This window comes from Hemicordylus capensis, chromosome 4 (genome assembly GCF_027244095.1).
Source record: "Hemicordylus capensis ecotype Gifberg chromosome 4, rHemCap1.1.pri, whole genome shotgun sequence".
NCBI lineage: Eukaryota > Metazoa > Chordata > Lepidosauria > Squamata > Cordylidae > Hemicordylus > Hemicordylus capensis.
Window position 1 is genome coordinate 15,573,247 of NC_069660.1, and position 26,851 is coordinate 15,600,097.

The following is a 26,851-nucleotide window of genomic DNA, read 5'->3' on the forward strand; positions in this document are numbered from 1 at the left end:
AGATTTGCTCTCTGTATCAAATGTCCTTGGCTTTCCTGAGACAGGTGAATCAGAATCCCCATTACCTGTCTGTGTTTGCTAAACATGTTTGAATGCATTCCCCAGGAAATCAGTTAACCATCCTGCTCTCTCAGGATCGCTCAGTCCCTGAACAAACAAAAGATTCATCTTCTTATCCATCTGGGTGATTGTCCCAGCAGGTATGGCCTGTCACCTGTCTGGCACCAAGGTTGGCACATTAACATATTATTTAACCAACTCCATCCTCTTTTGTCCTGACCCCAAGAAGCCAGGAATCTTTTTAAATTTCCCAGACACATGCTTTTGCCCTATTTAAGGGGATAGCATTTTGCCCCTGCTCACTTTCCAGACCTGACCCCAGGTTTGTGACTTCACTTCAGCCCAATTCTTCATCAGGTATTTTAGGAGATGCATTGACCTGCCCTTCCCATGTCTCTGGGAATTTTTATTATTTTTCTCCCCATAGACCCCTATTTCCCATTATCAATATGCTGATGACACCCAAATGTATTTCCCCATATCGACCTCAACAAGAAATGGCATAACTTCCCTATATGCCTGCTTTAAGGCAGTAAAGGGCTGGATGAGGGATAACAAATTGAAGTTGAATCCAAATAAGACAGAGGAACTGACTGTGGTGAGATCAGGACCCGAAAGATGGTTTAGATATTCATGTTCTGGATGGGGTTACACTCCCCCTGAAAGAGGGGGAGGTAAGTAGCTTGGGAGTGCTCCTGGATCCAAAACTCTCTCTGATTTCTCAGGTTGAGGACAGGAGTGCTCAAGCCAGGAGTGCTTTTTATCAGCTTCAGCTGATACATCAGCTACATACATTTTTGGATGTAAATGGCCTTAAAATTGTGGTGCATATGTTGAGTAACCTTTAGGCTCAACTACTGTAATGCACTCTATGTGGATTAGAGTGCATTTGTGCATAGTCCAGAAGCTACAATTGGTAGAGAATGAGGCAGCCAGACTGGTCTCTGGGACAATCCGAAGGGACCATATAGCACCGATTTTAAAAGAACCTTACTGGCTGTCAATATGTCTCAGCAAAATACAAAGTACTGGTTATTACCTATAAATCCCTCAATGGCTTGGATCCAGGGTGCCTAAGAAAGCATCTTCTTTGTCTTTAACCCTGCCACCTATTAAGATCATCTGGGGAGGTTAATTTACAGTTGCCACCAGTTTGTTCAGTGGTGACTCGGGACCCGGCCTTCTCTGTGGCGGCCCTGGGGCTTTGTAATATGCTCCCTGTCAAAATAAGAATGCCTCCATCTCTGATTGCTTTTAGGAAGTCCCTCAAGACACACCTGTTTTCTCAGGCTTTAAACTGAAATTAATTTTAAGCTGTTTGTTTTGATCTCATGAAATTATTTAAACTTTTTTTATTCTGTGAAATTGTTTTTAATTGTTTTTTCTCTGTTTTATATTTGTTGTGTTTTAAATTTGCATCACCTAGAGATATACATACCAGGCGGTATATAAATATGGTAGATAAACAAACAAACAAACAAAAACAAATATATAAAAAGTCTTACATTCTGCACAGCACCCCACCAATCCAAGAGCAGGGCACAAACCGTGGGTCCATGGGACTCCAAAGCCTGTCTACATTGTCCCTCCATGGCTATTAAGAACTGCATCATCACTCTCGCAAGGACCATCCCATCATTCCCTATGGGAGAAACATCGCTACAGCGAGGATGCAATTCTTAGTAGTCATGAAGCCCTGCCACATTTGCTAGGAGTTGCATGGAACCAGCACACACACCCCATTCCTGTATTGGCAGGATGCTAAGCAGAATGTAAGTCAAATTATTTTATTTTCCAACAGAAGTACGGAGCTGGATGGGCACTATAGGCTATCTAGTCCAATCCCCTGCTCGTTGAAAGAAGAATTCTTAGGCAAGGAGTAGATAATGACTGGAGGCTGTGAGAAAGTAGGAATCTGTGCAAAAATCAGACGCTTATGAACACATCCATTGGTCCTTCTCATTCAGCATTGGTTACTCTGACAGGAAGTGGCTCTACAAGGTCTCATTCAGAGAAGGATCTTCCCTACTTGTGCTGCCGGAGAGCCTTTTAAATTGCTCTCCTACAGGCCGAACTTGGGATCTTATGCATGCAAAACAAACACTCTACTACAGAGCTCGCCCTCAAAGCTTCACTCTTTGAACACTGGAGTCTTTTGAAGCATTAATCCATAGAGCAGGAAAGGGTGAAAAGGCTATCAAGGTCAGCAGCTCACCCAAAAGCAAGACTGCCTGTCTACTTGATCCACCTAGGCCAATGAATGCAATCTAGACTACCAGAACCAGAGAGCAAATATGCTGCGAGGGCAGTAGTTCAGATGGCTCATGAGGAAGTCATTCCCTGCATGATTTTTAATCCAGTCTTTAGGGCCAGAAATTTGCTTTAATGGTGTATTTTTAATGGGCCTGTACCAGTACCAGGTTCTGCAAGAGATTATAGAGCGAAATTGGGTGTGCACAGAATCTCATGCCCCTGCTAGAACTGTAGGAATTGTGATGTATCCAGGAATTGTGGTTTTGAGCATTAATTGTCCTCTTTGCTAAGCAGGGTCCTTGCTGGTTTACATTTTTAATGGGTGCCTATATGTGAGCACTCTCTGCTGTAGGATATTTCCCTTAGGGCAGGGGTGTCCAACTGCAGTCCTGTTTTTGGCCTACAACTCTCAACATCCCCAGTTAAAGTGGCCAGTAGCCAGGGATGATGAGAGCTGTAGGCCAAAAACAGCTGGAAGGTTGAAGTTGGATACCCCTGCTTTAAGGGATGGGGCTGTAGCTCAGAGGTTTGCTTGCATGCAGAAGGTCCCAGGTTGAATTCCTGGCATCTCCAGGTTGGGCTGGGAGAGACCCCTGTCTGAAACCTTGGAAATCTGCTGCCAGTCAGTGTAGGCAATACTGAGTGAGATGGACCAAGGATCTGACTTGGTTTAAGGCAGCTTCCGAAATGTTCCTAAGACCCTATGAGCTGTCAAACACCTGACAAACACCAATTTACAGCAGGTGAGCTGCATTCACCTTGATGGGTCACCAGTTCTGTAGGCCTGCCATCAGACCAGGCTGGAAGCGTCTTCCCCTAATTCTGTAGGAAAGTTGTTGAACTCAAGAGGAATGATAATTTGGGTGTTGCTGCTGCTCTTGGGTGGAGCTGCCTGATTCACACCTGTATAACCAGGTAGTGTGGAAAACTGGCTGCGAACGGCACAAGGAACAGGTTGATGTCAAGAGACATTCTTGGAAACAGAAGAAGTGTTGTTCTCTCTCTCTCTCACACACACACACACACACACACACACACACACACACACACACACACACACACACCACCTGTCATTACCCACTTGGACTAGAAGATATCAAAGCAGGTCATTTCCATTCTATTCTGCACTCTACACAGCAGGAAAGTACAGTCTGTGTTTGATCGGAAGGCATACTGCTTTCCTTCTGAACACCTCAACACCGTGACAAGTGCAGGAGGGAGGGAAATAAGCACCCTTCAAAGACTCTGCAGTTTCAGAATAAAACAACTAAGAAAAATGGCCTTGTTAGCCGAGACATTCCCTCTGTCCTTAAAGGTTTCACTGCCTGTCCAAAGCCAACAGGCAGAGGCAGTGAGTAACCACCGTCATTTTCTGCTCTAGACAGCTCCATCCCAGGTGAAATATCTCAACCCTCTAATGATTATAAAATGTCACAAGTGATGTAAGTTTAATTGGCCCTGGCTCTTGTTCCACACTGTGCCCTCCTGCTATGCCAAATATATCTAGTGCTCACAATAAAGGAGGAGACAGATAACCAGGGAGGCCAGAGAGGCAAGGGAAGGAGGATGGTTAGAAATTCCCTTTTTCTTAGGCCACAAATGAGCACACCGTGAAGTACACAAGTCCGATCAACTCCAGGGGGATTTCAGCTCATTCATCAGCACACTGGGTTGGATTACGGTCTAGCAGTCCACACTGAGGTTTGAGTGCTCCATCTTCGGAGCATACAGGGTGGGCTTTAAGGTCCCCTCTGCCATCAGTGTGAGACAACAGGTGTGTGAAAGAATGAACCTCAGGGACAGAACACTCAAAATGTGGGGGAGGGGGGCTTAATTAAGGCAGGATATTTGGCAGGACATTTATTATTTTTTTTAGTAACAGCAGCTCCCACTTGGGGAGATTTTAGTAAAAAGCCAGTTACTACTACAGTATTTACCTGAATCGAAGATGACTTTGAATGTAAGACGACTCCCTTACAAAGTAGAGGTTAAATACAGATTATACACACCCTATGCATGCGAAAGGTGGACTTGGAAGAAGCAAGATAGAAAAGGTACTGACACTTGTGAACTTTGGTGCTGGAGAAGACTTTTGAGGATACCATGGACAGCCAGAAAAACAAACAAATGGATCATAGAACAAATCAATCCAGAATTTTCACTATAGGCACAAATGTCCAGGCTCAAACTATCATAATTCGGACACATTATGCAAATACCCAGCTCCCTTGAGAAGTCCATAATGCTGGGAAAAGTTAAAGGAAAGAGAAGGAGAGGATGACCAGCAGCAAGGTGGATGGACTCAATTACAACAGCAATGAATGCACCACTGTGACACACCTGAAAGGCCAAGTTGAAGACAGATAATCCTGGAGAGAATCTATGTGGTCGCTAAGAGTCGATACCAACTTGACAGCACTTAATCAATCAATCAGTACCGGCATATACTTGAAAGGAACAGGACTCTGAATTTTAGATGACCTCTTGATTTCTAATATCAAAAGTCTTGGGGGAAAAACTCATCTTGGATTCAGGTAAATACAGTACAACCACCACTATTACCTACTACAGTTGGCAATAACTTCTAGTAAAAGCTCTCCTCAGAAGGGATAAATGGATCCTTTACATAAACGTTAGAGAAATTAGGAAGCCACTGAAAAAGACCCAGAGTCAAAATGTAGCTGGCTTCTCCTAAAAAAGAACTAAGGATCTAAAGACCAACAATACTATATTTTGGGACATTTTGAAGAAACATTATTGTTACCAGTCATTTTGGGTTAAGCATTTGTGAACTAGATTATTGGATATTATATTTTCAAATGTTTTTGAAGAGTATTTAATAATTTTGAGTCTATTATGATATATATGGACATGGTTTTGTAGATATTAAATAATAATTTTGTATATTATTTATTTATTTTTATTTATCATATTATTATACCTCCTGATATGTACATCTCTAGGTGGTGTACAAAATTTAAAACAATATAAAAAGTCACCGATTTAAATGCACAAAAACAATCATTGCATTAAACAGTTATTCAAACAAGTTATTAATATTAATTCTAATTAAAAGCCTGCGAGAATAGGTGAGTCATGAGGGTCTTCCTGTGCTTCTGCGTGTGTTCTTCTCCTCAGGCACTTGGCTTAATGTAGGGATATGCACAAATCGTGATTCATGAAGCTCACCTCATGCAACTTTAAAAGTGAGGAGAGCAGGTCAGTCAGTAAAAGTGAGGAGACCTACTCCTCCGCTGCTTGATGCAGCTTCCTGCTGCAGCGGAGCACCCCTCCCCCCACCGCCAGCAGTGGTACATACATAGCCTCCACAAATGCTGACCACGCAAATGGCCGCGGTGCATGCACGGAGGCTATGTGCTTGCTGCTGCCGCACAGCTGAATTAAGCAGCGGTGGAGTACGTACCAATTTGCTCTCCTTACTTTTAAAGGTGCCCTAGGTGAGCTTAAAATCTGTGCACGAATTGCAATTTGTGAAAATCCCTAGCTTAATGGTATATTTCTTGGTTTAATCAAATCATCGTTTCCCATCTGAACCATCAAAATGTGGTTGGAATGAGCCTTCCAAGTCAGAATTGAAAATCAGGATCCAGCTATGGTTGGCAACCCTGGCTTGGGAAGACTCACTCAAACCATAAATTTAGATGGGAAACATGACCTCTGAATGTAGGCATGATGATTTTCAGCTGAGCTGTAGATCCAAGGTTTTTAAAGTGTACACCTGAAAATGCAATGTGCGAATGAGATAAACACTTGTTTGGAAACTACAGAGCCTAAGCAAATTATTGTTATTCTACACATCCTACAACAGGCCTGCTCAACTTAGCCCCCCCCCCAGCTGTTTTTGGACTACAATTCCCATAATCCCCAGCCACAGTGGCCAATAGCCAGGGATTACGGGTGTTATAGGGCAACAGCTGCAGGAGGGCTGAAGTTGAGCAGCCCTGTTCTACAACAATAAATTTTAGCACACATCTGCACCTACAGCACAGCACAGATCTCTCTTCCTTCTAACATAGCAGGTTGATACCAATGACGAAGCTACCACAAGGGTCAAAGAGCTCACCCCAGGATAGTTAGATTATCTGTATGGGCCCCCACTTTTTGAAGAGACAAAACTGGCTCATAGGCAGAGGCTGCTCTCTGTCAATTGAATGGTTGGTCATGAAACCAGATTTCCTGCCATGTGATGTCTGGGATGGTCCTGATGGGGGCTAATGTTAATTGCAAAGGACCTTAAAAAAATTGCCAAGAGAATACAGTTGTTCACATACTGTATAGTGGTAGGTGAGTGTAGGCATATTGTAGAGATGCTAGTTGCAAAATGCCTTTGCCCATAGGTTAATTGGAAATAATGGGTCTACTCCCATGTAAAGGTGTTTTCACAACAAACATCCCTGTAATGTACCTACACTCACTTATAGGAGAGGAGAGCTGGTCTTGTGGTAGCAAACATGACTTGTCCCCATAGCTAAGCAGGGTCTGCCCTGGTTGCATATGAATGGGAGACTTGATGTGTGAGCACTGCAAGATATTCCCCTCAGGGGATGAAGCTACTCTGGTAAGAGCAGAAGGTTTCAAGTTCCCTCCCTGGCTTCTCCAAGATAGGGCTGAGAGAGATTCCTACCTGCAACCTTGGAGAAGCCTCTGCCAGTCTGTGAAGACAATACTGAGCTAGATAGACCAATGGTCTGGCTCAGAATATGGCAGTTTCCTATGTTTCTATTGCTGCGTGGTATGTGAGCCCCAGGACACTTCCTTCTGGTTTATACAGAAGATTACTCCTTCATTTGTCACCTCACCTCACAGCCTGCTGCATGAAACGGTCAGGATCCACAGCGGAAAAGGTCAGTAGTGCTGTCCCTGTGGGTACTCCTTCCTCCAGCCTGACGACCTTGTGGTTTGTTGGGAAGTATGGTGGCTCGTTGACATCAGTGACAGAAATGGTGACCCCAGCTGTAGACTGGAAGGACATCTGGATGCCGCTGGCGAGTGGAGCTTGGTTGGAAACCATCACTGTCAGCATAAAGGCTCTGTTCATCTCATAATCAACCTCCTGCAAGCAGGCAAATGCACAAGAGAGACATGGGCAGAAAATCTGTATAAAGGGGTCATATAGGTTGGAAATATAGGCTAGCATGCAGAGAAAGACGTGCACAAGCAGAATGCTTTCATTCGCCCATGATGGGGCAGGAGGAGTGATTCTCTCTGATATTCCCCTGCTTCTACAGATCCCTATGCCTGCCAAAAATATGTCCCTGAGTGTTGCTTTAGAAATCAGGTGGGTGGCAACTGGAGATATGGCCTTCTCTGTGGCAGTGCCCCAATTAGGAACTCTCTACCCAAGGAGGTTCGCTCTTCAACACAGGAGAGCCCAGCACGGTGCAAGGCAGACTGTGACACTGTTGAACAGCTCTTATTCTGGGAAGGGAATTCCGTAGATATAAGAGCTGTTTGACAGTGGAAGAGTCTGCCTCATACAGTGGTAGACTCTCCTTTGCTGGAGGTTTTCAAAGAGAGGCTGGGCAGCCATCTGTCAGGAGGGCTGCAGCAGTTTCCTGCAGTGAGCAGGGTGGTGGTGGACTAGAAGACTTCCAAGGTCCCTACCAACTATGATTTTCGCACCAACTGTTTTAAGCTTTAGGCATCAGGTCAAAACAATTTTATCTGCCCAGGCTTTTAACTGAAATGTGATGTGGGAGTTGTTTTTTAATTGCTGCTTTGAAGATTATCATGGCTTATATTTTTGCTGATCGTATACTGTCTGTCTGCTTCTTATTTGTTGTTTCTTTCGTATTTTACAATTTTGACGTTTTAATATTACACATTTTGCTTTTACCTTAATTTTTATGTTCTTCCTTATGCTGCATTTCTGTTTTTTATGTGACTAATTTTTTTGTTGATATTTCAGTTGATGATGTTCCAGTGTTATGTGTTTTGCTTTTATCCTAATTTGAAAGCCACCCTGGGAATTTTGGCAAATTGAAAGTCTAGATACAACTCTTTAAAATAAGATAAAATAGGCAGCAGAAAGCTTGCACCACAATAAATCTGTTAGTCTTTAAGGTACCACAAGAGTGTATGTTGTTTCTGGCAGAAACTATTTTCCAAGGTTTCTCCCAACGTTGGCCAATAATAATAATTGTTGGCATTGGCCAATAATTATGATTATTGGCATTGGCCAATAATAAGACGTGGGCCAATAATTATTATTATTGGCCAACATCATGCACATGGCAACACCAGTGTTCCAGTCACCTGGTGCTGTTGCGCAAGTGGAAGCTACCCCCAGTGGTGTTGCACAAGAGTGCAGTTGCGCAACTGCTTAAAACAGTGCACCTGCACTTGCGCAGTGGCAGTGGCATAGCCAGTCTGAAAGCGGCCCGGGTGCAGAATCCAGAGCACCCCACCACCCCTTTGCTCTTTGCTCCTGGCAGCTCTCCTCCCCTTGCTGCTCCTTTGCTCCATGTTTCTTCTGTCCTTCCATCCCTTTGCTCCATGCTTCTTCCTCCCTCTGCCACCCCTTCGCTCCTGGCTGCTTCCATCTTGCCGCCCCTTCATGCCCCCCATCCCTTCATTCCAAGCATCTTCTCCCCCATGTGGGAGACAGCATAGATGGCCCTTTGAGGCCCCACAGCGCGTGTTCTTTGCTCATGTGTGCCCAAATATTGCGATGCCCCTGCACAGTGGAACTAGTATTGTTTCCAATGTAAGAAGTGCTGCGCAAGTGCGGCCTGCTGTTTTGAGTAGTTATGCAACTACACCCTTGTGTGACACCCCTGGGGCTGGCTTCCACATGGGCAGCAGTGCCAGCCCATTGGGAACACCAGCATTGTCTTGTGCATCATGTTGGCCGCCATTATTAAGAATATTTATATACCACTTTTCAATAGAAAACATTCTCAATGTGGTTTACACAGAAAAGGGAATAAGATGGCTCCCTAGAGGGGTCACAATCGAAAAAGAAACACAGATACCAGAAACAGCCACTGGAGAGTTGCTATGCTGGGCTTGGGTGGGGACAATTGCTACCCCCTTGCTAAATATAAGAGAGGTATCTTATTAAAAGGCTTTTATTTTGTTGTGCCATATAATGTCGGTCTGAGAGCACTGGAAAACAGACATGTGAACATGATGTTGACCTGTGGTTTAGGTTAGGAGTAAGTAGACTTCTAAGAATTACTTCACTAGAACCCTGAGGTCCAGCACTCAGAGTCAGGAGCAAAATGGTGTCTGGGAGGAGCCAGACACAAAATGGAGGCTCCAGGGGTGGAACCAGACACAAAATGGTGGCTCCAGGGGCGGAGCCAATGATCTAGCACATCCCATCAGCGATATACTGGGATGATCTGTACATTTGTGCACAAATCTACATATGGATTACTACAGATCAGGGATCATAACAGCCTAATTTAGAAATCTCTTTGCTGACTGACATTGCACAATGGTATGCCAACATGTCTGGTCTGCTGGGACTGCTGCATATGTGAATGGCAGCCCCATGAGTGTTGTGGAGTGGATGAATCCACAATGACCCAAAACAGCACATGAGGACTTCTGGAGTGCTACTTCCAGGTACCCACACACTAGGCACATTCACATATTTTGTTCAATACTCATACAATGAGTGTACAGAGTACACAGGTACATATCTGTTCACAGGTACAGTCATTCACATGTTATGTTGAATGCCGGTACAGAAGTACACTTCCTGCCTGTACCATGCATTGGAAGGGCCTGTATCCAGGTTGACTTTTTAAATGAGCACTGGTTCAGTCATTTATCTGTACACTCATATGGCATGATGTCTGAATTGGGCTACTGTTTCAAGTCTTTGTGGAACTGCCTACCTGCACAACACCGCTGGTGCTGCCTTGCACGTGTGCAGAAGCCCTAGTGATGTGGACACATTGAAGTTCCATCGCACATTGTTAAACAACTGGGAGGCACAAACCCGATCTACTGTAAATCAGCCAGACTCCTACCAGCAGCATTCCCTCTAACAGGGAATTCCAGACATTGTTGACTACAACTCCCAACATCTCCAGCTGCGATGGCCTTTGGCTGGGAATTATGGGAGTTGTAGTCCACAACATATGGGATTCCCTCTTAGAGGGAACACTGCCTACCAGTAGTTACTGGTCTTTCTTTTGCCCAACCTGATTCAGTCCATAGGCTGAATACTTTCCAGAAACAGGATTGTCTCTAGCACAGCATTCAGATTTCACACAAGGGCAAAGGGCGGCCGTAAAAATAAGATGCAGAATTGAAAGAAATGGCTCTTTGACAGCAAGATTGGTATTTAAAGACTAGTGATTGCTCTTCAAGTACATGGAGGGTTATTGCTCTGTCAAAAACAAATAAACAAGAAGGAGGAGAGTACCTAAAATAGTTCATGAACAGTAAAATGTCTTTACTGCACATGTGCGAGGGGACACATTTACGGATTGTCAAGATAAATCCTTCAAAACAGAATGGGATATAGCTGCATTTCTCTGGCATAAGTGATTGAACTGCATGGGCCTAATAATAACAATTTCTAAATTGTCTCTCTGATGATGAGGGTGATTTCTAAACATATGCCCCGGAACCCTGAGTTATGCATACCTCTATGCTAATTAAGAAATGCTTTGCCATATTTTTGCAATTTAGAAACTTATCATGCCTCAGCTGATTCTTCTAAAGTTGAATATATTAAACTTCTTTATATTGTCAGGCTGTTGGTCACTCTAGCCCAGTATTGTCTGCTCTGGATGACTATGGTTCTCCAAGGCCTCAGGCAAAGGTCTTTCCCAGCTGTACCGATATCCTTCTTTAAACTAGAACTGAACTGAACTCATTTATTCACAGTCAACGACCAAATAAACACTACAGCAAAGCAATACAGTACAATACAATAACATAAGTAAAAATTTAAAAAACAGTTTGCAGACACCTTATTTTACATGCCTCCGAACAAAAACAAGCAATCCTATGACTAACTTCTTCATGCCTATCTTCTAAAAAAATAAACAATAAAATGTTCTTCAGACTAATCCAAATGTTTATTTTGATAGGGGGAGATCTGAATGGAACAGGCAATATCATAGAAAGAGCAGTTAAACAAAGTATGTGTTAATGTTTCCACCTCAGCAGCTCCACATGGGCACAAACGTTCCTCCAAGGGGATCCCTCGAAATCTGCCCTCCAACACAGCTGAAGGGAGGACATTAAAACGGGCCTGAGAGAAGACCCTTCTCAGCCTGGGTGTAGGCAAACGTGTAAGGTATGCAGCTGGCCTCGGATAATTTGGAAAGCTGAGATAATTATATCTGGAAGCAATCAGGCTAAGGTAACTCTGCTTTTCTATGTCTCTTACCCTCTGTGTAATGATTGCCTTATCATAATTTAATGATCGTTTATATTATATTATATTATATTATATTATATTATATTATATTATATTATATTAATTTATTTATTAAATTTATACCCCGCCCAAACTTATGTCTCTGGGCGGCTAACAACAATTAAAACACATATAAAAGTTAAACAGTTAAACATATATCACATATAAAAATTAAAACAATACAATAATTTAAAAACCATAAAATCAACAGTATTTTTAAATTAAAAACCTGATAAGGCTTGGGTAAAAAAAGGGTATTCAAATGTTTTTTTAAAATAGCCAGAGATGGGAAGGATCGTAACTCAGCAGGGAGCGCATTCCACAATCTCGGGGCAGCGACCAAGAAGGCTCGACTCTGTGTGACGACCAAATGAGTTGGCGGTAATTGGAGACGGGCCTCCTCAGATGACCTCAATGGGTGGTGGGGTTCATAGCAAAGAAGACACTCTCTTAAATACCCAGGACCTAAGCCATTTAGGGCTTTCTAAGTTATATCTAGCACTTTGTATTTTGCCCGGAAACCTATCGGCAGCCAGTGAAGCTCCATCAGCAGAGGAGTAATGTGGTCTCTCCGAGATGACCCAGAGACCTGGGTCTAATATTGCTCTGAAAGGACACAATTACCCAGGATGTTTACCCATGATGTTTAAACTAGAGATACCAGGAGTTGCATCTGGGGCCATCTGCATCCAAACATGTTTTCCGCCACTGAACTATGGCAGGTACCAGAAAAACCTCTTGAGTCAGATGGATCTTCTGATGAAAACTAGCAGTTCTCTGTTGAGGGAGGGCCTTCAACTCAAGTGAGGGAGAGAAAAGAAAATACATGGACCCAGCAAGCAAACGCCAGCTAGGAATGAGCTCCGGAGAGCGCATGTGGGCCCTCCAGAGCTATGGCCACATCCCTTGTGTGTGACGTCACACAAGGGGTGACACTGACACGTGAGCGCTGCACACACATGCCCCCAAAGAAACCAGCAGGGCCACCAGGGATGGGGGGTGAATACGGGTCCATACTCCCCTAGCCATGCTACTGATTGCTCCATCTAGCTTAGAATTTTCTACACTGACTGGCAGCAGCCCTTCGAGGTTTCAGGCAAGATTCTTTCCAGCACTACCTAGAGTTTCCAGGGAGTGAACCGGAGATCATCTACATGCAAAGCAGATGTTCTACCACTGAGTTACGGCCCCATTCCCATTTTCTTCATGTGGGGCTGTCCAGAGTGATAATTTGGTGGTTTAGCTCCCACAGTAGTTGGAAACATCAGGTAGCATCATGAAAAATAAAGCCATGCCCTAAATGACAAGTGGGGTAGAGATGTAAATTAAGTCATACTTCTAGGGGTTGTAAGGCAAGCCATAGCTATGGGATATCTAAATAATCGGTATGATTCTATGTTTAAGAGGCAGTTGGCATATTTTCTTGTCCGATCTCTGTTTTTGCCTTGTTTCAGAAAGCTCCTTAAATGCAGAGCTCTTCTGTACAGAAGAAGGAACAATGCATTGTCACAACCACCTTGGTGCTGGAAGAACTAAGCAGTAAAATGCTGAAATGAGACCCCAAGTTAATTAAGGTCCCAATAACAAAGCAATTTCTCAGCAGACAGATGCCAGGCTTATCAGAAATAACAGGAGTGCATGGAGCTTGATAACCAATACACCCACCAGCATGACTCACAGAAAGCTGTTCCTTTGCATTCTTATGTATATACTTTGTCAGTCCTTGGACACACTTGATTAATATGTCTCTCTGAACTTCCCTCCGTACTTTTTCTGAAAGTTTATTTTCTCCTGTTCTTTCCACCAAGACCTTCTTATTTGCATAACAATTAAAAAGCACCAGATGTTGCAGGTTACAAGCAGAACAGTTTCAGTGTACAAACACTATCTTCGGCTGCTAATACAGACTGAGTATCTCAGTAGTTTAAATTCCTCTGATCCACCTTAAATTCCTTTAAATCACTGAGATACTCAGTCTGTATTAGCAGCTGAAGACAGTGTTTATACACTGAAACTGTTCTGCTTGTAACCTGTAACATCTGGTGCTTTTTAATTGTTGCTCAAATAAAGAGGTCTTGGAGGAAATAACCGTTTGGAAGTCAATGTGCGCATAACATTGCCAACTTATCAACTTATTTTCTCCTGGACAAGTTCTTTATTTGCACATTTTAAGATCACATTTTCTTTTGCATTTGCCTATATGAGACCTATTATGTGGGATTATATCCGTGAAAACCAAACATTACTATGGCATCTGTAGCACAGTCCTAAACACACTCAGCCTAGTACAGCAATGGAAATCTGTATGTAGAAGCACCAGGCATCCGTGAATGCAACAGCTACAGCTGCAGATGCAAATCCACAACTGCACTGTGATGTTCAGCTGGTCCTCCAGTAGATCTGGAGGAATCTACTGGTGTGGATGTAGCTCCCCTTCTGGTATTGTTTCTGTCATTGTGCAATACTAGCTGCACACAAATAAGGCTGAATTAGGGCTACTTTTTAAAGCTGCCATTGAGATAAATGGGGCATATTCCCATTCACATTTATTTAGGGCTGGGGAGATGGTGTATTCTAAATCTGTTAGCAATATAAAAGCTTGCAACAAGCCTTCTGACCCCACAATGCTTTGAAAAAGTGAATTATTACTATAAGTATAGTAATTAGACTTGAGTAACAAATACACAACAGATGTTGTCCTCTGTCTAGATCTTGTGCCAGTTCTTCTATGCCAGGGGTTCCCAACCTGTTGTACTCCAGATGTTGATGAACTACAATTCCCACCACCCCAGCCACAATAAATTGTAGTTAGGGATGATGGGAGTTGTAGTACAGCAACATCTGGAGCACCACAGGTTGAGAACCTTTGTTCTAAGCATTCTGGTGACCAGATTACTAACCCCTTTGTTCCTGTGTTTTGGGACCTGTTAATCATTTCAGCCACTGGCTCCCATTGTCCCTAGGCTCTCAAGGTCCCTAATTATTATGGTGCTTGTACCTCCCACCTGCTGCCAGATCCTCTTGGATCCTCCTGCCTGCACAGAGGAAATGCCAGAAGGAAGTAAGGAAGTCTATGATTTATAGTTCATGATATATAGGAAAACTCTTCTTCTCTCTCTTCTACAGGCCAACCTGGATAAGCCAGGCTAGCAACTCATTGCTGAGAATGTTGCTTGTTCTGTTATAATACCGCTCCTGATCAGCTTAAGCAAAGCTCAAAATATATTACAAAATCCGGACACCCCATATAAATACAAGGAAATAAATTATGGCTTAGTTAAATCATGCTTGAGGGTGTTTATTCAGCATACTTAAGCATAAGTTAACTGAGACACAATTTTTAATAGGCCCTGAATTATGCATTCATTAGAAATCTTGCACACATGACTGTAGGTCCTTTCACAAGTTATGTTTAACACTCATAGAACAGTGTACACACATACAGTTCTGTACACAGGCACAGTCATTCACATGGTATGTTCAACACTGGTACAGCTGTGCACTTACTATCTGTACCATCGATTCAAGGGAATTGTACTTAGGTTAACTTTTAACATGAATGCAGGTACAGGTATAGTCATTCACACAAATACATGTACGAGTGTATAGACATCTGTACACTCACACAGCATAATGTCTGAACTGGGCTTGTAACTTAATTAAATGTGCCACAGCCACCAATTTGCTGGTCATCAGATTCTGGATTCATTTGCTCTATGCTGTTTAACTGCCCAAGGCTTGTAATCTATAACCTGCCAGGAGGCAGAAAAAGTGAGTGTCTGTTTGTCTTCAGATCCAACAACTCAAGCAATGGAGCAGCCCAGAGGAGAACAAAGGTTATTGGTTATAAATAGATGGCTTAATGAAATCCTGGCGATGTCACATTTGAACAGCCCAGTAAAGACTAAGTAAGCTTTCTCTGATATTTATTAGTTCACGTATCAAGAGGCCAGAACGGTATAGTTATGGCATGCACAGGGGGCGGAATGTAACATAGCTTGAAGGCATTTTAAAAAGAATAGCTTGCTTGCTGCAAGTAAAATATAAGAGGAAACACTTTTTAATTTGTTTTTTAAAAGAACCTTGAATGGAGTTATTGAACCAAAATTTGCTGAAACAGTTGGCTTAAAGAAACTGAATGGTAGACAAAAGTTTAAAAGCCTAGTATGAGACAGGCAGCCCAAGCTTAGTAACTGAAACTGGAAACCGTAAGCACTTTACAGCCATTCTTTCAGCCCAAAGGGGTTCAGTGAGATGGAAGGAGCAGCACCACATTTCAGGTTACTGTAATTCACACAATGCCTTGGCTGCTGTTGGCTGAGCTGCTCTGATGTCACAGAGGGGTTGGTCAGGTGGAGTGGCTTGAGAAGGCAGGGGGCCAAAAGAAGGAGAGAGAGAAGAAGTGAAGCTGGAAAGGAGTGTTTCTCTTGAATTATAACTGTACAATTGTTTTTTTAAGAACAAATGATTTAAATAAAAATGAAATCTAGTCATTTCCTGTGTAATATTATCTGAATAAAATATTTTAAAGTCAATCTCATATTTTCCATCGGTCTAAGAGAAATTGTATGTGTTGTATACACTGAGAAGACAGGAAATAAGGTGGTTACATTGGAGAGTAATCCAGTTATTACTTACTGACTGCATTCGCATGTAACATGGAACCACGTGTCTAATGAGCCACCCCACACCCCACTCTCCTGTCTGAATTCAGACATTCAGGAAAGCAGTCTCTCTGCAGGCAGTGAGATGGCAGAGAGAAGGGGTACCTGGCTGTGCAAGCTTCCTTCTTTACTGAAGGACAGCTTGCACAGCCAATCACACTAAGTTGAGAGAGGAGCTTCAAGGGGAAGCAACCCGCGGTTCCAAATTTGGACATACCACAGGCTGCCTGGAACCTCAGGTTGTGGCAATGCAACTCACTATGAGATTGGAGTTCCAATACTGAACCCTCGGTTTCATTGCTGTGCTGGACTCTGGTTCCCCACATTCAGACGTAATGCCTGCGGAACCTCAGGCCTATTCAACTGTCACTCCACGTTACATGCGAATGCAGCCAGAATATTGCTTAAGACCATCAAAGAAGGTGCTTGGGGCTATATATTTTTTTAAAGCTCCCCAGCATAGGAGGTTCCTTGCATGTAGTGAACTATTATTATTCACATTTACATACACCCTTCCTCCAAGGAGCTCAGAGCATAGATGGATTATCCAGCTTTTGCCCCCACAACAACCTTTTGTCCCTATAACTGGGCAAAGAGGCACCTTTTTAATGTGGCGATTCTCTTTATTTAGCAGAGGGAGAGTAACTGGCCCTCTCCACCCCAAGCACAGTACCTCCAGTGACTGTTGCTGGTGTCTATCTTGTGTTTCTTTTTAGATTGTGAGCCCTTTGGGGACAGGGATCCATCTTATTTATTTGTTATTTCTCTGTGTAAACCACCCTGAGCCATTTTTGGAAGGGCGGTATAGAAATCACATAAACAAACAAACAAAAAGAGACAGAGGCTATTCACACGCATAGTGAAAACCAGGCTAGGGAAGCTCAGTCCAGTTTTTGCTGCACGTGTGAACTGCAGGGAGCCACGCTGCTCCCGGTAGTGATGGTGCAGCGGTGAGCCCTCTTAAGTAGCCCGCCGCTTAGCCAGGGCTTGGGTGCAAACACACCAAAAACGCACCCCAAAACTGAGCTAATTGACTGTGTGTCGGTGTTGCACAGTGCCGCATGGCACCAACACATATCTAGCCTCCCGACTAACCCATAATGTGGTAGAATTTAGCAGGTGGGTGGAGGAGCCAAAATCTGGGGGCTACCCTAAATTCCGGGGGACATGGCAACCCTAAGGTGGGGATAGTGGGAGTTATAGTGCAAAAACAATTGGAAAGTCTTAGAATGGCCACCCCTGGAGTAGATGATGTTTACTCCTTAATGTCCTAGGCTTACACGATACACAGTGCTCTAGGGCTGCTGCGAACTTCTAAGCAAGCTCCAAAAATGCTCTGAAGCAGCAGATTCAGAAGTGATGTTTCTGCAGGTTTCCCCATTTGTGACAGTGGGGGAAACTGCCGAAAAGCTGCTTCCACATCCGCTGCTTCAGAACAGCGTACGGTTTGCTTACAAGTCCACAGCAGCCCTCGGGTGCAGCGCTATGGAGTTATAATGCTGCACATCACATAAGCCATAGTTTTTACAGGGTTGTTTTGTTTTTTTTAAAAAAGCATGGACTATTCAAAAATATCACCCTCATTTCAGTGTGAAATGCTACTGCATCAGTTTATCATGCTGTTCAACATAACGTGCAGAACTCTGAGTAATTACAGCTTGTCATGGACTGTTTATTCCAAGTTGACCATATTTTGTCCCTGTATGGCGCAGATGTGTTTCCACATTTGCGAGAGATTATTGCCTTGTGTTTGCAAAAGTTCAGACAGGTTCTAGCTAGTGGCTTTGAATTCTGAGACGCCTGTTATGGCCTCTTACAAGGGAAATGATTTGAGTGCATCATGTAGATAAATCAGGCAGTGTCTGAAGGCTTTTCTTTTTGAAAATGTACCTTTCTTGTTTTCCAGGCATCCTTAACTATAGGGAACAAGCTCTCCTCCTGTTGTTATGTCAGGACAGTCAGACAAACAATAATGGAGAATGCCTCTATTTCAAATTCATATCTATAATCCATGCAGGGTTCATAATAACATTTTAGTGAGCCTGCTGCCACAGGGTATCTATTGCTGCTTTTGGAGATTCTGCTCAGACCGCAATGAATGGGAAGCCAGCCTTTCCTCCACTCCCTGCCCCATTTACAAGTCTTGCGAGGCAGATAAGGATCTCACGCCACCAAGGAAATAGCTTTTGTTGAGATGAGAAACAAAATTGAAATTGTACATCATATGTGCCTCTCGGCGCACCAGCTCAAATGGCAGAGGTGGTATGCTAAGAGCTGGTTAAAAGTGCTGCAGAACATGTTTTAGTGAAGAATTCAGTGATCTACAAGTAAAATGTGCTGTCAAGTTGATTTTGACTCCTGGTGCTCACCAGGCGCGGCTCGTGAATGCACCTGCGGGGGGGGGGGGCGGCTTCTTTAAGGTAAACGGAGCCAGTGCTCTGTGCCGTCCAGCAGCCCTGCGGGGGGGAATCGCCTTCGCCACTCACCTGGCTCCCGCGGAGGTGAGCCCCTGCCACGGGGGCTGCTGGGCAGCACAGAGCGCCAGCTCAGTTTACCTTAAAGAAGCCTCCCGCCCCCCCCCCCCCCCGCAGGTGCATTCACGAGCCGCGCCTGGTGCCCACAGAGCCCTGTGGTTGTCTTTGGTAGAATACAGGAGGGGTTTACCATTGCCTCCTCCCGCGCAGTGTGAGATGATGCCTTTCAGCAACTTCCTATGTCGCTGCTGCCCGATATAGTACCAGTAGGGATTTGAACCGGCAACCTTCTGCTTCTTAGTCAAGCATTTCCCCACTGCGCCACTTAATATGCTGAAGGGTTATTTGACACATTTTTTTAAATGCTCCTTTCAAATTCAGGTATGTTTGGGAGAAGCTGGAAGTTTTTGCTCGGCATCCAAAGACTGAACGGTGGCTGACATGCTGCACGATGTTCTGGGTGGGTTTTAATAGAATGTGCGCACTTGCACAAAAATGTTATTGCACAAAGTCAGTTGTTCAATGGACAGCATTAGAAATAATGGGCATCCATCAGACAATTCCTTTGCGCAATTTCACATTTGCCCAACAGTGCTCTTGTGCAAATGTGTGCAAGCTCTGTTAAAACTCACATGTAACAATTTACAGTATGTCAGCCATTGTCCTAAATAGGTTTCATGAACACAAGCGAGAGATCCAGAATTCTGTTTGCTATCTGGACACTAAACAAAACAAAAATCCTAAAACAAAAGCTGTTTAGAGTCAAGGAGGAAAAGTAAAATGTTAGCTATAGGTAGTGGTCGAGCACCTGCCTTCCATGTAGAAGGTCCCAGGTTCAATTCCTGGCATCTCCGAGTAGAGATAGGAAGGACTCCTGCCTGAAATCGTGGAGATCCACTGCCAGTCAGTGAAAACATTACTGGCCTAGGTGGACCAATGGTTTCACTCGGTATAAGGCAGCTTCCTATAGTGAATACACACTTCATGGGAATGGGCCATAGTTCAGTGGTAGAGTATCTCCTTTGCATGCAGGAGAAGATCCCAGGTTCAATCCCGGGCAGCATCTCCAGGTAGGACTAGGAAAGACACCTGCCTGAAACCTTGGAGAGCTGCAGCCAGTCAGTGTAGACAATACTGAGCTAGATGGGCCAAGGGCCATTCAGTATAAGCCAGTTTCCCATGTTTTTAAAACAAAACTCTTTGGTATTTGGAGAAATCTGCATGTTGTCAAGTATGGGAGGGGGTAGCATCCTCTTTTTCTATTGGGGATTTTATTTAATAAGGGACCGCTGAGGGACCGCCTGCTCCCAAGGGTTTCTGCCCGCTTGATGAGATCATCTGAGGGGGCTCTGCTCCGGGTGCCAACAATGAGGGAGGCTAGGTTGTCATGCACTTGGGACATGGCCTTCTCTGTTGCTGCCCCCAGGCTTTGGAATGCTCTCCCTGTGGCCATTTGCTCCTCAGACTCCATTACTGTTTTTAGAAAGCTGGTTAAATCTTGGCTTTTTATCCAGGCCTTTACATGACTGTTTTATTGCTGCTTCTGTGTGTTTTTATCCATGTATAGTTTTTTGTATTTTGTATGTTGTATATTTTTAATATCGGATTGTTTTTATATTTTTAGCTAAATACTTTTAATTCATTTTTATTATGTGTTTTAACTTTTGTAAACCGCCTTGGGGTTGTTTTTAGTGAAAGGTGGTATATAAATCTATCAATCAATCAATCAATCAATAATTGAAATCACAGGCATTTTTAGTCTCCCTCCTCCCTAGGCCTACTCCCTACTCCCACCTCCCTCCTCCCCCCTCCTCCCTAGGCCTACTCCCTACTCCCTATTTCCAGTCTGCCTACTGAAAAGTCAACCAGATTAATAAGCCCAGGAAACGTGGGTCATTCAGATGGATCAGGCGAGTAAATTATTGTCTATAGAAGGCATTTAATGTAATTTCAGGCTTTGAGTATGATGTGACGTGATTGGGTTTCCCATGTGGTTCTTTGCATTGTTATTATGAGTGGTTACACATCTATGGGGAGTTGAACTTGGCATGAGTTTTCACCTTTGGGGGGGAAAACTGTCCCGGTTTTTGGAGCAAGTGAACTGTTGAATAAGGAAGAGCTGGTTATGCAGAAGCCACAGACCCCTCCCCACTACCATTCTCCTCTTCTTCTTGTCATTGATGTTGCTTTAAAAGTGCTCTCATGACACTTTAGGTTTTGCAAGATGAGGAGTAAATTGTTTGCCTTTGAAAGGGAACTTTTTTTAAAATGAAAGGTAGAATTTCTGTGTTGATGCAGAAAAACAAGTTAAATGCTTTTGTTGTTGAGGTTAGAAAAACAGCAACACCCTCAACCTGGGGGTGTATTTTTTGCTGTTAAACCAGCTTAGATTGTCAATCATTACAGAACCACAAGAGAATCATAGCCATTCTTCACTTCTCATACATGTGCAGGCTTCAGAGTTACAAGGAAGTCTTCATCAGCCACCCTTCTACATGTTGGTCCAATGCAAAAGATATCACTTACTTACCCTATTTCTTTTAAGCTCTTACAGCTTGATTTTAAACATGCTTACTAGGAAATATATGCCATTGATTCCAGAGGGATCAATTTTTAAATGAATATGCAGTGTAATGTGGGCACTGTATGGCTCTAAAACATGCGTGACTGTGGGTAAAGCAACAGTCTCAGTACTGCCATTTTGTACAGCAGTGACGTTACATGTTTAGAGCCCCACAGCAGCCAAGTGGGTCTAGCATTGTCCATGTTACACTATGGACAGCCCATTGGTACCTCACCAGGAAGACCGGAGAGCTGCTCTCTCACCCGGAGAGCTGGTCTTGTGGTAGCAAACATCGCTTGTCCTCTTAGCTAAGCAGGGTCTGCCCTGGTTGCATATGAATGGGAGACTAAAAGTGTGAGCACTGTAAGATATTCCCCTTAGGGGATGGAGCTGCTCTGGGAAGATCATCTCGGCTCCAAGTTCCCTCCCTGGCATCTCCAAGAAAGGGCTGAGAGAGATTCCTGCCTGCAACCTTGGAGAAGCTGCTGCCAGTCTGTGAAGACAATATTGAGCTAGATAGACCAGTGGTCTGACTCAGTATATGGCAGCTCCCTATGTCCCTATGTTCCTAAGACACTCCCATGCGATGGAGAGCTTTCTTAGCTGTGTTGGGCAACTAAGGGCATGTTGCGCACATGCACAGCAGTGGTGATTTTGATTATCTCCTCTGGCACTGGAAGTGCCCTGTGTCACTGAGAATATGTCCCTGAGGGTCATGCAGCCCTCACAGACATAATTTACACAGTGCACTATACAGAGCACAGCTAAAGTTCACTTCCGCCTGCTGTGCGAGAGCTCTCCTCTCCTGTGAGAGGAGAGCTGGTCTTGTGGTAGCAAGTATGACTTGTCCCCATAGCTAAGCAGGGTCTGCCCTGGTTACATATGAATGGGAGACTTGATGTGTGAGCACTGTAAGATATTCCCCTCAGGGGATGGAGCCACTCTGGGAAGAGCAGAAGGTTCCAATTTCCCTCCCTGGCAGCATCTCCAAGATAGGGCTGAGAGAGATTCCTGCCTGTACCCTTGGAGAAGCTGCTGCCAGTCTGTGTAGACAATACTGAGCGAGATGGACCAATGGTCTGACTCAGTATATGGCAATTTCCTATGTTCCTATGTGTACCCAAGGCTGCGTGGCTGCAGAGGTAATGGGGAAGCTCTTCATTACTCAGGCATGGCTTCCTGATGCACTACTGGTGGGCTGCGCTGGATGTCAGCCATTTCCTTGGAACTAAGTCTCATTGGGCCGAGTATGGAAGCCACCTCCAACAAAATATGCACAGGATCAGGTTGTAAACCAAATAAAATAGCTAAAGGGATACCTTTTACTGGAACAGCTGCTGTCAGTATAGGAAGATTGCTAGGAATATGAAGGGCTCTGTGTGCCTCAAAGATGTGCACGTTCCTAACTCATAAGGGGACAGATTAATTTTGTCTTATGTAGAATCTTATGCAACGAGATTTCCAAACAACAGGGAGAGTTCTACTAATAGATGGAAGCAGGATTAGCTACCAGTAATGCTGGTGGTAGATGCAGTGAACAGAAATCAGGAATTTGATGCAAGATTAGTTCTCAAAAGACTAAAATATCTACTTCTCTTTTATAAATATCCATGTTCTACAGGTGAAACTCGGAAAATTAGAATATCGTGCAAAAGTCCATTAATTTCAGTAATGCAAATTAAAAGGTGAAACTGATATATGAGACAGACGCATTACATGCAAAGCGAGATAAGTCAAGCCTTAATTTGTTATAATTGTGATGATCATGGCGTACAGCTCATGAAAACCACAAATCCACAATCTCAGAAAATTAGAATATTACATGGAACCAAGAAGACAAGGATTGAAGAATAGAACAGTATCGGACCTCTGAAAAGTATAAGCATGCATATGTATTCAGTACTTGGTTTGGGCCCCTTTTGCAGCAATTACTGCCTCGATGCGGCGTGGCATGGATGCTATCAGCCTGTGGCACTGATGAGGTATTATGGAAGACCAGGATGCTTCATTAGCGGCCTTCAGCAATTCTGCATTGTTTGGTCTCATGTCTCTCATCTTTCTCTTGGCAATGCCCCATAGATTCTCTATGGGGTCAGGTCAGGCGAGTTTGCTGGCCAATCAAGCACAGTACACTGTATACTTTTCAGAGGTCCGATATTGTTCTATTCTTCAATCCTTGTCTTATTGGTTCCATGTAATATTCTAATTTTCTGAGATTGTGGATTTGGGGTTTTCATGAGCTGTACACCATGATCATCACAATTATAACAAATTAAGGCTTGACTTATCTCGCTTTGCATGTAATGCGTCTGTCTCATATATCAGTTTCACCTTTTAATTTGCATTACTGAAATTAATGGACTTTTGCACGATATTCTAATTTTCCAAGTTTCACCTGTAGGTTTGTGCGTAGGAAGTGTGTGTGTGCATGTGTGTGTGTGTGTAGAGGAAGCTTTCATGTAGGAAATGGCTGATATTTCCCATAGTAGTTCAGCATAGCTGTAATTGTGGATGTCCAGGGAGGCAATCAATTGTGGATTGTCCAAAGGGCAATCTCACAGGTCCTGTTTCTCATTTTGATGGCATTTCATGGGCACAGTTTTTTCTTAATTCCTTGACTATGTGCATTAGAAACTATGTCAGTTTGTAAGGTAACAGGGAATGCTCTCCTCCCATGAATCACTCTTTTACAATGCTGTTCTTTCAGCCTTAGCACTGCACTGTAGTACATATATATTAAATTATTTTTTGGCATTGGGGCAAGGTCACACTTTTCAAAAGATTGAAGAAGCTTTGTTCTCAGCAACACATGCACGGGGTTGGGTGGGGGTGGGGGGGAGTCCTTTTCAAGAATAGTGCATGGAGCACACAAAGCAAGTCCTTGCTGCCTATACATACACTCTTTTTTGTGTGTGTCTTGATAGCTTGTGGAAAACAGCTGTAGGAATCTTATCAGCTGACTGATTTGCCTGATATTCTCTGACTGCACATAATACCAGCGGAGATGCTGACTCGCCTCTTGGTTTTCTAGGCAGTGTTATCAAACAAATGGGGAATATGGTTTCCTTTTTGGAAAGACAAAAATTCATGGCTTACCACTGCCTTCTCAAGCGGAGATGGTGAATGGGCTGGGCATCATACTTAGGGAATGACATCCTGATTAACATTGTATTTGCACAATGAACACAGTTGTGCCAGTGCAAGACGTTTGTGTAGCTCCGCTTATTTACAGGGGATGACAGACTGCATGACGGCATGTGCTTGTTGTAATGAAGCATTCACACAGTTGTGCACAAGCACTCTTGAGCAGGTGCAAAAATTGCACCCATGGGGTTGTGCAATGGTATGGCCTTTGGAAATAAGGGCCATACCACTGCGCAACTGCATTTGCACAATTTCTGCACTTGTGTAAGAGAAATTTCTTCTGTATCACAGTTGCATGAATGTTACATTCTACTGGATGCATGGCTTTGCATAGTATGTCAGCTAGTTATGTCACATTATTCCTCTTCTTTCAGTAGAGATTTCAGGGGAGCAACAAGGAGGAGATATGAGTCAATGGCAGGGCAGCCATGCTTCTCCTTTAGGCCTAAATGATCATTTTAATCCATTAGGGCTGAACCAATTATCCCCATTCCATTGCTTTTTTGTTCCATGAGTTCGTTCTACCCTGCATGCCCCTCCTCCTGAATGCTGGTTTGGTTAGGCAAATTTCTAAAATGGATCCTGGAATTAGAGCATGCATACTTTGCCACAGCTTTGAGCTCCTTCAAATCCCTCTGTGTTACTCATGCACTCTTAAACATCATAATGTTGATATTGATCCTGAAAATCCTACCTGGACCCAGAGGAAATCCTGAATGGGCAGACCTGGGTGGTGCTGAGGACTGTCATTTTGGGGAGCACCAGCCACCACTGACTTTTTTCCAAGCCAGACATATTCCTGTTCTAAAACCAGATCTCATTCTTCAAATGTCACAATGTGTCCAAAATTAAAAAGCCTGATTTTCCAAAAATGTTTAGGTGGGGTAAATCGCTGATCAGGTTTGTGTGGGATGAGCAAGGGGAGTGAGAATACATACCCTCACAACGGTTACCAGGCCTTCATTGGTAATGGGATCAGTCCTGATAGTGAAATGACCGGACGGGTCTCCACTGATAATCCGGTAAACGGCATTCCAGTTGGGTGAGTGAGGCTGATCTCTGTCCATCACTGTCAAATTGGCAACTACTACTTCCACTCGGTTTTCTGGAACTTCACCGGAATACTGAAAATGGAAAAGAAAGTGCTTTAGAATGGGGCAAGTCAGGGAACAGAGAACCAATGGGAAAGGCATAGAAAATAACTTACAGCCTTGGTTCTGTAAGGAGCACTTTTTGGGCAAACAAGTGAGTGTGGTGAGGAGTCATGCACATCAGGAACGTGCACACCACATGTACTGCCAATCTCTGCATAACTTTCCAATAGCCAAGGGCATATACACAACGTACCGCATAGACTCTGTTCAGATAATCAGATGAAGACACAGAGGTCAGGAACAGGGTCCATCGACGCACTTTCCACTTCACCACACATTCAGTGGTCCTCTGAATAGGCTAAGGATTCCAGGAGAACCTGACCTGGGACTGAGCCAAGTAAAGGACTGAGGGCTGTGTGTGCTCAAGCCTCAGAGCCCCTTTCTGGTCCACACAGAGTAGGGTGGTGTCACTTTGGGCTCCGCAATTGGCAAGGCTGTGGCGATTACCCAGATCTGGTGTAATATGGGGAACCAGGCCTGTCCTTGACTGCGCAACAGAGCAGTGCCTTCTGCCTGCCATCCAGACCCAGAAGCTGACCTCAGGGACTCTGAGCACAGACACGCCAAACCTCAACTGAGTCCCTCTGTCTTGAAATGTTCCTCCAGACCTCTGACTTGAAACATTTCCTCCAGAAATGTTCCTTCAGACATAACAACACACCATGGGTCCAAGAGATCTGCAGTTTGCCTCCATTCCCCCAGCATGCTGCCAGACATCACGATCTGTGGTCCGGGAGACTACAAAGGGGGAGGAACTGGCTGCGTGGGCTTCCTCCGCCTCATGAAGGAAAGTCATTGCAGAGTGGGAGAGAGTAGGAGAGAGGGAGAGGAGAGCTGGTCTTGTGGTAGCAAGCATGACTTGTCCCCTTAGCTAAGCAGGGTCCACCCTGGTTGCATATGAATGGGAGACTAGAAGTGTGAGCACTGTAAGATATTCCCCTCAGGGGATGGAGCCGCTCTGGGAAGAGCATCTAGGTTCCACGTTCTCTCCCTGGCATCTCCAAGATAGGGCTGAGAGAGATTCCTGCCTGCAACCTTGGAGAAGCCGCTGCCAGTCTTTGTAGATAATACTGAGCTAGATAGACTAATGGTGTGACTCAGTATATGGCAGCTTCCTATGTTCCTACCCTTAA

The 26,851-nt window shown here is 44.0% G+C and overlaps 1 protein-coding gene across 7 annotated transcripts in view; it reads right to left on the reverse strand.

The window, feature by feature from the left end:
- CDH4 (cadherin 4) overlaps positions 1–26,851 on the reverse strand; it is an 803,867-nt gene that overhangs the window by 42,432 nt on the left and 734,584 nt on the right. For all 7 annotated transcript variants that reach the window (XM_053245224.1, XM_053245227.1, XM_053245226.1 and 4 more), the window contains 2 exons: positions 25,503–25,688; positions 7,134–7,387 (listed from right to left, as the gene is read on the reverse strand). In XM_053245224.1, the coding sequence (XP_053101199.1) occupies positions 7,134–7,387; positions 25,503–25,688 (440 nt within the window). The remainder of the gene's footprint in view (positions 1–7,133; positions 7,388–25,502; positions 25,689–26,851) is intronic.